Raw genomic sequence first — 13193 nt, 5'->3', positions numbered from 1 at the left:
GAAATCCTGAGGTTATAGATTAAGTGGAGCTCACACAAGCTATCGATGTTGGTTTCAACTTGTTTACTTTTGCTTTTTACTTTTTTCAAATCGTGTCGTTAATTATGCTTCACATATTTACTTACATTCAACATTTTTTTAGAAAGAGTTTAATATTCAATGTATTGCCTGTGCAATTTTTTTTATATAATCAACTAATTAAAAATTATCTCATATTTGTTATTATAACATTTATTTCATCATTATTTAACAATAGAGATACTTTTTCCTTTATAAACAAATAGTGGTGATGTTGTTATTTTATATTTTTTTTCTATATAAATGTATAGGCAAAGCAATAGTATGATACATAACATAAAACACTTACATTTATAAGTTTTATCAAAGATTAACATACTCATTCAATGAATAAGAATATACGGTTAAATATTCTAAATTGTATCGAGAATCAATAAATTCATAATTTTAAGAAGATTTTTAATATGGAATGCATTGAACCTCCGTTTTATGCAATAGACGACAACTGGGAGATTAAGGTAAGTAACTCAAAGAAATATATGGAAATCAAGGTATTTCTGTTCTGGTTAGATAATTACTATTATACACAAAGAAATCAATGTAAGTTACTCAAAGTCAGTTGGGGAAATTAAGATTTGAGAGGATAAAAGAAAGATATGGAAAATGGCTGGTGATTAATTATGAAGCAATCAACTTTATGTTTAGCCTTCTCAGCCAAATTGAGTGAAGAATCATATGCATCATATCAAATGGTTTTGCTGGCCGATTAATCATAAAGTGTCTTCGAACTCTTAACACATTCATGTGCAATCTCAAGTACTTTTTCCTTGAAATACTTTGTAATATACTTTTGATTTCTGGTATTTTTTGTACCGAAACCTCCACTGAAAATTGACTCCAATGCAGCACATCACTGAAAGGTAGAGAATAATTATCACAAATTATTACGGGCACACACCCAGCATGAATTGCTTCAACCACTCTGGGACTTGCAACTTCATGCCCACTAGGGCACAAGCAAAACTTGCTTTGTCCCATTAATTTTGTGTAATTTTGACTTTTTGGAAGATATTCATGAACTCGCACTTCATTATCTTTGTCCTTCCAATGTTTTAAAAGTATTTTTCTAATTTCTCCATGGACCCCTCCTGCGAAAAAAGCCAATATAGTGCGGCTGTTTGGGTGCTGGCCTAGGCTCGGCGGACCTAGCTTTCCAACAGGCAAGTACACTTCAGGGATGGACACATCTCTATTTGGATGAAACCCTTCTGAAGTGTTAGCATTGCAAAGTGCCCTAATGAAACTTTGAAAAAGTTCAGGATTGCCATTGGAAACTTTTGGAGCCTGTTTTCATCAAGTAAAGCACGTGTTACTTGTGGTTTTGATTTACTAACACAAAATTGCTGATCATAACCATACTTAAAAATTTCCTTTAAAATAACTAAACACCAAAGTAGAATAATTGTGGAGATAAAAAGAGAAGTAGCTAGCAAACATGACAAAAAAAAATTGCCATCAGCAAAACGTCTTAATCATTAGACTTGTTGTCTGTATTAAAATAAATTTATATATTAAAAATCAAAGTATTAATATAGACATTTTACCTAAATGTTAACAAGATAATGTATGATACTAGCTACCAGACAATGTTTGTTTATTTTAAAAAATTGATAAATAAGGCTACAAAAATTTTACGTATTACTTTCAATAGTATACAACAACATTATTGTGCTTTATAATAAGAGGAAAATTAAACAATAACAATAGTGGGTCTATCAATAGAATTAGCTACTGAAAATTAAATACAATACTATATACATTTACTTACCCAATCATGACACGAAAGCAAAAAATGGTCTGCACCTTTGCTTCTATTCCAGTAAGGATATTTATCTTCAATAACACTAATATAGTCTTCAACCAAGAGTTGCAAACGGACAGGTTCGTAGTCAGATTGCTTTAGGATAGGCTTGTAGACATAGTGAACCACATTGGCAATGCTGAATGGAAGGAAAAACACATGTGCCTCCTCAGGATGTCTTGCCCTGAATTGGCTCCACTTATCATTATTGTCTATTTCGTCCATAAATTGACCTTCAATCGCATATATGTTGTTTACTGGACCATCATGTACTAATGGTTGTTCCCCTTCTTGGTAAACCCACACCTTGAATCTTTTCACCATCTCTATGTGGCTCCTGTTGCCAACATTTTATATTAGAATAGAATTTGTCAATAAACCCCATTACGTACGTTTTCTTCTTGCTGTCACTAACTCCAATTAATACGTTTTAAGTAATGATATATTTGTCCAATATTTTTATTTATAATTAATGTGATAAAAAAAAGGTCTCGTGGATCAGTTGCCTCAGTAAAAAGGTTTTTATTGTTACAGTTTCATTAAAAATTATGGAAAGGTACACAGTTAATTACATTTTTTAATTAAAAAATTAACTTCTGATTTCTTCTCTGGCGTCTTAAGGGCACTTGTTGTTTATTAACATGCTTTTTAATTATTATTGTTTTTAACAAAACTTAGGTATAGTTTAGTTAAGTGTTGTTTACATTGTTCTTTAATTATATAGTTTTCAATTCTATAATCTACTTAATCCTTTAATGTAGATTTTTATTATGTAGATTATTCAAGTGTTCTAATTTTAATTGAAAAACAACACAACAACACGTAAGAAACTGTATTTAAGTTTTTTTTTTAAAAATATTACAATAAATGCGGTAAATAAATGAGATATGAATAATATACTAGTAGTACTACGGAGTAACTGTTAAATGAAAGACAGCACGTGGTAACATTAATTGCTAGTTCTACGGTTAAGTAGTAGCACTAATTACAGTCATTAATAAAAAGATAAATTAATTGAAGGTGGCTCAGAAATTTTGAGTTTACTTAACTGGAGAAAAGCATGGGGATTTCGGTAAATGGATCCTTTGGGGACAAAACTTTCTCTCCTTTGTGAAGTATAGTTCCTTGATAGGATATATTCCTGAATTGAGGCCCGTGCTTGCGCTAAACCTTCTTCAATATTCTCCAAACTAGTCAAGTCCTTCTTCCATAAGCAAAACCGAAGAAATATAAGTTAGAAATGAAAACATTAAGAATAACATACAATGATAGGATAACATGCTCTCAACAATATTATCTCAGACAAGTTAAGGTTGTGTACCTGAATGACACTACTTTGAACAGTGCCATTATACATGTAATTGTCGTTTGCAGGATTAATGTTGGAAAGAAGCTCAAATGGTGGTGGTGGTGGTTGTGGTGAGGGAGAAAGAGAGGTTCTAATATTTGTGTGGTTGTCTGAGTTTTTGATAGTGGAAAGGACCAAAGGAGGAGCAAAAGCAAAGTGATGGGTAAGATGGTTTTGTTTCTTCCAGGGAAAGAAAAAGATGAAGGAAAGGACAAAGAAAAACAGGGGGAATAATAGTGCAGAAATAGAGCATCTGGAGCATCCCATTCCCATGGCCACTAAACTTTTTACAGCGTTTATTTACTTTACACTTTCAATGGTATAGTTATACTTATATAGCAGAGAAATGCTGCAGTACCGCGACACGTGATACTTAAGATGGAGCCGCAAGGAAACTTTTCCCAAGTACTTGCCTCAAACTGAAAAATTATAATAAAAAAAAAATGTTTCGAGCACGTGAAATAAATAAATTGGATTGCATTTGCATTTTGTATATATGCGTCGGTTGAGTTTAAAAAAGTAGTGTTATAAAAAAAAAACTAATATAAGAGCTAATTTAAGTTTCGTTTGAAGTTTAAACAGCAGTTTATGAGCACAAAATTCAAAATGACATAGTACGCTTTCATTCAGTAAGTATATACGAAAAGAAGGAAAAAGAGAAGATGATTAATGTAATAAAAAATATAATATTATGATTAGCTGAAAACAATGGCCAATTGATTTGTCTGCTATAAAATCTCAGCATATAAAGGGAATAAATTTGTGCGGCGTATAAGGCGCACCGGTAGACAAGAATCACTGTCATTTGCCGTCAGATATAGTAACTGTTTAATAATGGAGGGCTCAGATGCATTATGAGGTATGAGAATTTGAGAAAAAACAACAAAGTGGTCTCGTAATGAAGAGCCAACCTCGCAGAACTAGATTTGCTACGTAACTAGATTTTTATTATTATTTAATTTTAACTTCAACGCATTAATTATTTATGTCTAATTATTTAGTTAATATTTAATTACTTTTAATATATTAATGTTATTTAAATATTATAAATAAATAAAAATAAGTAATTTTTAAAAGACCTAAAAGTAGGCTTGAAGCCTTTTTTCTAGGGAGGCTGCTATAGCACACATTGAGAATACGGAGCCAACGCAATGGACTTGTTAGAGGTGACTGAAGGGAGGGTAGCTCTTTGGTGGACCCGCCGCTGATTCTGTAGCGTCTGCCTAGCCAATGTGTCCAGGCCCACATGTCTTTCAATATTTAACACCTTTTTTGTATGGGGAAACCTTTAATGTACATTCTTTTTTTTATTATTATTTATCACTAGGTTCATGATTAATTGATTATTTTTTTGGGGTTCTTATTAAATTTCTTCTTGGTTCTAAGGACCCAATATATTAAAAATTTTCCTTTGAGCTCCTGTCCTTAGTGGATCTCCATTTTCTGATAACCGTGTTCTAAATATGTTACGTATACACTTAGAGTTGGTAACCATGTGTGTTGAGATATTAGAAAATTAAAAGATTAAAATACTTTTTAATTTTCTGATAAATTAATAAATTTTGTTTTTGATTTTAATAAAAAATTTCTTTGAGTTAGATTCTTAATATATTTTGTATATTTATGGTCAAGTGATGATGTGTTGGTTAAAATTTCTAAAATGCAATCTTTCGTGAAATACACTCCTAGAAGATGATGATTTCTTGATACGAGGAAGCCATATTGTGATGAATGATTTGAATGTTTTGCAAAGGTCACAGAGTTGTCTCTATCTCATAAAAGTTATGTTCTTGACTCATGATTCGTGGCTATTACCATGATGATGATGAAGTTCTAACATTTTTCAATGGTTGGATCCATAGAGAGTTTCAATATGTTTATTTTGCTTTAATTTGTATATGAAATATGAGATTGGTATAGTGATTTGAGAAGAAAGAAGGGGGAAAAAATGGCATAGGTTTAATTTTTTTCATCTAACATTTTTAATAAAATTAATAAATTAATATTTATCGATAAAAAAATAAATTATTCTAAAAGGTGAAGAAAATTTTTCTTCTTGGGGTCTGAAATTGCAGTGACGAATGAGAAGATAGAATCCAGATTTGTTTCGTTTTTAGTGAAAACCTTCGGTGTCACATGTAAAGTTGACATTGTAGGCTATGACACCGATTGTCACATGTAAGATGACATTAGGTTATGTCACCTTCGGTGTCTTATTAAAACGACTTCGTAAAAAAAATACCCACAACAGCATATTATTAGCCACATTAATTAGTAGAAAACTTACGCTATTATATTGAGACGAATGTGAAGAACTTACTCGATAGCAGTGTTTGAAGTTATAGGAATAAATTTACAGAGAAAAAAAAGTATATGAAATAAAATAGTAAAAATAAGTGTAGCTTACAAGGATTAAAATTGTACTTTGCACTACGTATTTTCATCTGAAGGTCACTAAACTCTAGCGTAATATTATCATCTTCAAATGAAAAAGGAGTGTTTATGCGCAAAGAATCCTCTTAATGGGAAGCTGTTAGCTTGAAATTTAGCCTTCTGAGCCAAAGTGAGTGAAGAATCATATGTATCAAATCAAATGGCTTTGCTGGCCTGTTGATCACAAAATGCCTTCGAACCCTCCTCACATTTGAATACAACTCCAGGTACTTATCTTTTGAAACACTTTGTAAAATAGTCTTAATTTCCGGCATTCTTTCAACTGCAATTTCCATGGAGAATTTTCTCCAATTAAGCACATCAATGAAAGGCAAAGAATAATTGTCACAAATTATTACTGGGACACACCCTGCATAGATTGCTTCCACCACCCTAGGACTTGCTACTTCATGTCCACTAGGGCACAAGCAGAACTTGCTTAGGCCCATCAACTTTGTGTAGTCTTGACCCTTTGGAAGGTACTCGTGAACTTGCACTTCTTTATCTTTGTTTTTCCAACGCTTGAGTAGCTTTTTCCGAATCTTACCATGGGCTCCACCAGCAAAAAAGGCTAATATTGTGCGGTTATTAGGGTGTTGACCCATATTAGGTGGGCCTAACTTTCCAGAAGGCAAATACACTTCTGGAATGGACACATCTCTGTTGGGCTGGAATCCTTCTGAAGTGTTGGCATTGCAAAGTGCCCTGATGAAGTACTTGAAGAGTTCGGGATTTGCATCTGAAATTCTTGGACCCTGAATCATCAAGCAAAGCCCATGTCCTTTTATTTTGAATTTATTAAAACCAAAAGCAACATGGTAGTATTTTTCAATCAGAATTGGAATTTTGTCTTATTAATATGTATAATAAAGGTTTGGATAAAAGATCAGCATAAAATATTGAGGTAAAGTTTTTAATTCTATTTTTTTTTAATAAAAGAAACTATATTAAAGTTTTTGTATCTAGTAAAACCAATGCAGCTTATGTGGAGCAACTGATCAATAGTATTTTTCAATGAATTGGAGTTTTACCTGGTTAATTTGTATAATAACTAAAGGTAAATGTTAAATTCTGATAAATAAATAAAAAAAACTACACCAATGTACGTAGCAAAAGACAAAGAGCAGACTATGTTGACCTACCCAATCATGGCATGAAACAAGAAAATGATCAGCACCTTTGCTTCTGTTCCAATAAGGATATCTATTTGCAAGAATGTTGATATAATCCGCCACCAAGCGTTGTAAGCGATCAGGATCATAATCGGATCTGGACCTTCTGGGCTTGTAAACATAGCGAATGACCTTGGATACGCTGTAGGGAAGTAGGAAGAGATGGGCCTGTTCAGGATGGGTAGCCTTGAATGGGCTCATGCTAGCCATGTCCATTTCGTCGATGAATTGGCCTTCAATGGAGTATTTATTGTTTACAGGCCCATCATGCACCAATGGCTGCTCCCCTTCCTTGTATGCCCAAACCTTTAACCTCTTCATCATCTCCACATGGCTCCTGTTGTAAACAAGATTAATCACTTAAGCTCAATGGGCCCGCTTTATTTATTTCGGCTAAAACTTAAAATAGTTCTGTGTTCGATTATTTTTCTTTATGTAGTAACTAATTTGTTCAAAATATTTAAATTACTAGATTATGTTCAGCTGTTTTCAGGGTTCGGATAAGAAAAAGAAAATTATTTCAAAATAATTATTTTTTTTAATATAATATTGATTATTTTTTATTTATATTTCTTATAATACTAATGATAAATAATAAAATTATAAATAAATTAATAATAATATAAAATTATTTATTTATTATCATTGTTTATATAAAATAACTTAAACAATAATTATTTTATAACTTTAGCTCATGTTTTGAGGTGCGCATATAATCAGTACATATTATGACAATCAGAGCTTCATAGGTTGAGAAGGAACACAAACCTATGGAGTTTTGCAAAAAAGTAATACGTATTATATAGGTGATTTTAATAATTTGATGTGACTGTCTATAATTATGTATTATTATATAACAACTCATATAATATTATTTTTCTATCATTCTTGTTATATCTATTATTTTATCTCGTAAATTTATGCAAAGCACTAACTACAAAAACAGTAGAACAGGGTTACTTGTGAACAAAAAAGCAACTTTTGAAATCAAACCAAAAAGGAAAATAAAACAAAAATAATCAGAGATCAAGGACTGTTAAAAGCTTAACTGGTGAAAAGCGTGTGGATTCCAGTAAATGGAGTCTTTTGGGACAAAACTGTCTTTCGTGGCGGTTGTGTTGATCTTGGATCGAATTGCTTCCTGGATAAATGATCGTGCTCGTGCTAAACCTTCTTCAATCCTCTTCAAACTAGTCACATTCTTCATGACATGGCCAAACTGATAAATTAAAGACAAAAGGAATCAATTAATTAATGAATCCGAGAACAATGAGAACAGCCTTCCAAAACATTATTAAGGTTGGGTGATGAGTACCTTAATCACTTCATCAACTTCATTGCTGTAGCTGTCATTTGCAGAGGTCGAGGGAAGAACATGATTGGCTTTGATTCTACTAGAAAGTGTGAAAGCAGAATCCGAATGGAGATGAATCATATGATAATCATATGAGGGAGTGAAAAAAACGAGGAAAACATTGAGGAAGAACACTAGAAAGACCAACGGAAACAGTCGAGATTTGAAAACTTTCATTAATTCTTTCAGAACTTGGAAATCTGTCCCCAGGATGCCTCAGTTTCACCACCATGTATAAAATAACATTAATTCTTAATAATTGATGATTTAACGTCCCACCAAATAAACAATCTATTCTTATCCCAAAGCAACCCAGTACTCTTTCACTCTTTTTCTTTTTTTTAAAGAACTGAAATTAATATTAACTTTTCTAAGAGGATCTTTATTTCACCATGTAAAGAGGACTCTCTTCTTTCACTTTAAATACTAGTATATATGTTTTTGATACAGAATAATTTTGCTTGTATAAGTAGTAATTCTTTTCTTTTCTTTAATACTACAACCCTCCCTTTTTCTCATATTAACAATTTTAACCGTACCTCACTCACTCTATAACAGTTACTTATTTTTAAATAACCTCGCCCTCCTAGAGATGCTCTAATCTTATAACTTTATTGGAGTAGTATGTAACTAGCAAACAATTTAACCAATTAATGCTGCCATCAGCTATGACCCACCTATATTGATGCTCACATGAAGGCGTGTAGAGTCGAATTCTTACGTTTCCTCTTGAATTAAGAATGTATTCAATTTTACTTAGTTTAAAAATGGGATCCGGGATCCAACCCACTCAGTTGGATCGATCCAATCGGAACTTAGTGACATAATCAGACTAGTTTAGTTAGATGATCAGTTTTACATCTAGTCCGAAATGATCCAGTCAGACCCGATCAATTTAAGGTAAACCCAATGATCCGAGTTGATTTTCAAAATCAGTTTCACATAAAAAAAAATAAAAAAATCGCTTCAAAAAGAACTCGAGACTTGTATAATTATGTTATTAAATTATTATTTATGGAATTGTGTTATCAATTTTAATACTTCAATTGTTATTTTTTATTTTGGAGTATAAATAAATTTTTCTTAATCAAATAATATTAGTCATATACTTATATATGATATATACACATATAATTTTAAATTTTTTAATATATATTAGATCAAATCAGACCAATTAATAACCCACCAATTCAATCGCTGCCCCACTACCTCAATCGAGTCCATCACCGGATTCATAACTTTTGCAAATTTAACAAAGACATTCATTAATCAATAATATAAGAAGCATTGGCTCAAATCAGAAGTATTTAATGCGGAGAGAGATCTTATACCTTCTAACAATTTTTTGAATATTTCATAATATAATATAAAATGAAAAAAATAATAGTCTTACAAATACAAATTAAAAGCATTAGATATTTTTTATATTTAAAAAGTAAGCGGATTAATGAAAAAAGTTATAGGATAATTTATAATTATTAAATTCATACTTAAATTAGTGATAGCTACGGACTACCAACCAAGTGAAGCAGAGCATAACAGTGGTGGTATATTCATAAGTTGTGTAGAATTACTAAGAATAATGCAAAAAGAAGTCACTATACCAATGAGAAAGATAAATCAACCGAATTAAGCAAATATGGAGGTATAATCAGAATCCTTACTATTCCTTAGACTGGAACTTTGGGCCCATGATTAACATACAATTATACACTTAATCATCATTACTTTGTCTATCTAAAATATTACTTCCAACTGAATCTATAATGCATAAAGGACAGTTACATGGAAAATCTTGAACAACTACATCTTGTTTTAGCTGAGAACATAGCTCAGATCAACCAAAAATAGTTACTCAAATTACTTAAAACAAAAATAGTCTATATAACCTCCTACGAGTTGTATCCAAACGGGCCTAAAGGAAATAAAAAAAAAAGACCTTTGTATGCAAAAACAACCCTTTAATGTGAAGCCATGACCCTGAAGTTGAGTCTTCTGAGCCAAATTGAGTGAAGTATCATGTGCATCAAATCAAATGGCTTAGCTGGTCTATTCATCACAAAATGCCTCTGAACTCTCCTCACATTCCTATGCAATTTCTTGTACTTTTTTTGTGTAACATTTTGTAATATAGTCTTGATGTCTGAAATATTCTCTACAGAAATTTGTATGGAGAATTGACTCCAATTAAGCACATCACTGAAGGGCAAAGAATAGTTCTCAGAAATGATCACAGGAACACACCCTGCATTAATTGCTTCCACAACTCTAGGACTAGCCACCTCATACCCACTAGGGCACAAGCAGAACTTGCTTAGGCCCATTAATTCAGTATAGTTTTGACCCTTTGGAAGGTACTCATGAACTTGGACATGGTTATCTTTGTCCTTCCAGTGCTTAAGAAGCAATTTCCTAATGTCACCATGGGCCCCACCAGAGAAAAATGCTAATATGGTGCGGTTCATTGGGTGTTGGCCCAGATTTGGTGGGCCTAGCTTTCCAACGGGCAAGTACACTTCAGGGATAGACACGTCCCTCTTGGGTTGAAATCCTTCTGAATTGTTGGCATTGCATAAAACTCTTATAAAGTTCTTGAAGAGGTCTGGATTGGCATGTGAGATTTCTGGTGCCTGTATCATCAAGTAAAGTAAAAACAATTTATATTAACTCAGGTTGTATTCAACAAAAGAACCACTTGTTATGATTGTTGAATACTTTTTTTTTTTGTCAAAGCACCCAGAAAAGATATTAAAAAACTCCAAAGTAATAATACACATGAAATATATGAAGCCCCAAGTAAGGCATTTGTTCTATAGGCTTCAATTCAAATATCATATTGTAGTTGTTTTCATCTCAAGTTTGGAGGTACCACATTTGAGGTATCATTCGCTTTTGTTTTGATAGCTTAATCATAGTTTTATCTTTATTAAAAGACGTTTTTTAATAAGGATAAAACCATAACAGAGGCTCTAAATACTACAACAAACAATCTTTCGGATGTGATGATGTATATGATATCAATGGACTTGAAGTAAAAAATAGCAGTTTTTAAAACTTTCGTACCTTACCGTTAGATTAATCTTACATTAATTTTTCATGTACACATTACATGCATGCATAGTTATGAAAAGTTATTAACCTCAACATTTTTAATTTTTGGGTCTAACTCATTCATACAAACATTAGCTTGATGATTGTTTAAATCTTATAGGCTCTTATTTTTTTTTCCAACAAACACAGCAATTAGCAAATGAAGTGACAGGAACAGTTTTAAGAAGGGTACCCAATCGTGACAGGAAAGGAGAAAATGATCTGCACCATTGCTTCTGTTCCAATAAGGATACTTATCAGCCACCACTCCAATATAATCTTCCACCAACCGTTGCAGGCGGTCACGGCTATAATCATTTTGCGACATGTAAGGTTTGTAAACATAATGAACCACATTAACCACGCTTAAGGGAAGAAAAAAGGCGTGTGCCTCATCAGGGTTCCTGGCCTTGAAGGGGCTCCTCTTGCTATTGTCTATTTCATCAATGAATTGACCCTCAATGGCGTATATATCATTTACTGGCCCATAATGCACTAATGGTTGCTCTCCTTCCTCGTACACCCACACCTTGAATCTCTTCACCATCTCCATGTGGCTCCTGCTTTTCATTTTATTCAAAAACTCCACTTGTTAGTAAGAAAAATTTAACTATTTTTGTGTGTGCATGTGTGTAACTTAGGCCAAGTGTGTCATTATAAGCAAGGTTTTAAAAAATGATCCATAATCACAATGCCAAAGTAGGGTATGCCCAGCCACAACCTGACCACAATTGCGGTTGCATTAGCTACAATTTTCAGCAACATCAAAAAACACAATGAAACTATAACTATGACCGTAACTTAAAACCTTGATTATAAGTAACGAAGATGAAAATATATCAAAATCTTTCGAACTTAACTGGTGAAAAGCATGAGGGTTTCTATAAATGGAACCTTTGGGGATAAAGTGTTCTTGCTTCCCTGAATTGCTGTGGTTCCTATACAGAATTGCTTCCCGGATCGAGGCTCGAGCCTTTGCCAAACCTTCTTCAACTACATCAAAGCTAGTCCTTTTCTGCATGCAACAAATTTAGAAAGAGTTTTTTTTTTCGTTAGAAAAGTGGATACTGATAATAATGTCATGTATTATATATATGCGTTATATATAGGAAGTTTGACTCCAAAACTCTGAGCTTAATTTTTGCACACTGCACCTTACTTCTATGCTCAAGGCTTCTATATGCAGAGTTAGCCAGATACTGACCATGGGGTCGTAGTAGTTGTGTTGTGATGCCCTTTATGCTGGAAAGGGAGAAATTAGGAAACTCGAAGGAAAGATGCTGATTTCCCTTGAGGTGAATGATGAAAAGGAAAAGGAAAATGGAGAAAAGTAATGGGAGTAACATAGAGGCTGTGGAGCATCGAGAGGACAACATGGTAGTTCATAGATTGAAGGAAAATTTGCCTTCATCAAAAGCCATGACCATGATAGATATATAACCTATAATATTCAACTCATGAGTAATCTCAAGGCATGTGAACTTGTCTAAGAAGTTGCAGACCTACGTTATTCTAAAGAAACTTTTCACTAAGTTTTTAGTATCAGGTGTTTAATTTCTAGTTGAAGGCATGTGCCTTAAACCTTAAAAGTAGGGCATTGTATTCAGAACCTTGCACGTCGATCACCATAAACATTTATTTCAGTGCAAGCTTGTTCAAAAGGAAAAATGGCATTTTACTTGCCTGAGATGAGAAAATTTTGAGCTAGCTGAAGCATGTAAATTCTAAGTAATAATGCATCAGTTTTCTGTTTTCACTCGCTAAAATAAGGGAACTCAAAGGAAATACAGATAATTAATGGAGAAACAGGAAATGATAAGGTTTTTTTTCCACTAATTATAATCATTAAGTTTGAACTTATTACTACCTAAATTTCTTCTACTTACCCGATTTTAATGGTTAGTTAAAACCTCAGCT

At 32.7% G+C, this 13193-nt stretch overlaps 3 protein-coding genes across 3 annotated transcripts; all 3 read right to left on the bottom strand.

The window, feature by feature from the left end:
• Window positions 1–556: 556 nt before the first annotated feature.
• LOC114393010 (probable glycosyltransferase At5g20260) lies at window positions 557–3550 on the bottom strand. Its single transcript, XM_028354267.1, has 4 exons — window positions 3201–3550; window positions 2929–3083; window positions 1847–2216; window positions 557–1362 (listed from the first exon to the last, which is right to left on the bottom strand). The coding sequence occupies exons 1-4, from the start codon at window positions 3498–3500 to the stop codon at window positions 697–699; spliced, it is 1491 nt and encodes a 496-aa protein (XP_028210068.1). The 5' UTR covers window positions 3501–3550; the 3' UTR covers window positions 557–696.
• Window positions 3551–5535: 1985 nt separating this feature from the next.
• Window positions 5536–8552, bottom strand: LOC114392513 (probable glycosyltransferase At3g42180). Its single transcript, XM_028353677.1, has 4 exons — window positions 8148–8552; window positions 7882–8051; window positions 6803–7169; window positions 5536–6415 (listed from the first exon to the last, which is right to left on the bottom strand). The coding sequence occupies exons 1-4, from the start codon at window positions 8361–8363 to the stop codon at window positions 5747–5749; spliced, it is 1422 nt and encodes a 473-aa protein (XP_028209478.1). The 5' UTR covers window positions 8364–8552; the 3' UTR covers window positions 5536–5746.
• A 1362-nt stretch (window positions 8553–9914) lies between these two features.
• LOC114392046 (probable glycosyltransferase At3g42180) lies at window positions 9915–11836 on the bottom strand. The gene is made up of 2 exons (XM_028353082.1): window positions 11470–11836; window positions 9915–10816 (listed from the first exon to the last, which is right to left on the bottom strand). The coding sequence occupies exons 1-2, from the start codon at window positions 11827–11829 to the stop codon at window positions 10148–10150; spliced, it is 1029 nt and encodes a 342-aa protein (XP_028208883.1). The 5' UTR covers window positions 11830–11836; the 3' UTR covers window positions 9915–10147.
• Between the last annotated feature and the right edge of the window lie 1357 nt (window positions 11837–13193).

This window comes from Glycine soja, chromosome 17, assembly GCF_004193775.1.
Source record: "Glycine soja cultivar W05 chromosome 17, ASM419377v2, whole genome shotgun sequence".
Taxonomy (NCBI): Eukaryota; Viridiplantae; Streptophyta; class Magnoliopsida; order Fabales; family Fabaceae; genus Glycine; species Glycine soja.
This window is presented reverse-complemented; position numbering and strand designations above follow the sequence as displayed.

Excerpts from the sequence above, each read along its gene's own strand:
- LOC114393010 (XM_028354267.1), bottom strand. The coding sequence starts at position 3,500 with ATGGGAATGGGATGCTCCAGATGCTCTATTTCTGCACTATTATTCCCC. Across the intron at positions 3,084-3,200 it reads TTCAAAGTAGTGTCATTCAG|AAGGACTTGACTAGTTTGGA; the intron begins GTACACAACCTT and ends TGCTTATGGAAG. Across the intron at positions 1,363-1,846 it reads TGCTTTCGTGTCATGATTGG|GCTCCAAAAGTTTCCAATGG; the intron begins GTAAGTAAATGT and ends TGATGAAAACAG.
- LOC114392513 (XM_028353677.1), bottom strand. The coding sequence starts at position 8,363 with ATGAAAGTTTTCAAATCTCGACTGTTTCCGTTGGTCTTTCTAGTGTTC. Across the intron at positions 8,052-8,147 it reads AAGTTGATGAAGTGATTAAG|TTTGGCCATGTCATGAAGAA; the intron begins GTACTCATCACC and ends TTAATTTATCAG. Across the intron at positions 6,416-6,802 it reads TTGTTTCATGCCATGATTGG|GGTCCAAGAATTTCAGATGC; the intron begins GTAGGTCAACAT and ends TTGATGATTCAG.
- LOC114392046 (XM_028353082.1), bottom strand. The coding sequence starts at position 11,829 with ATGGAGATGGTGAAGAGATTCAAGGTGTGGGTGTACGAGGAAGGAGAG. Across the intron at positions 10,817-11,469 it reads TCCTTTCCTGTCACGATTGG|GCACCAGAAATCTCACATGC; the intron begins GTACCCTTCTTA and ends TTGATGATACAG.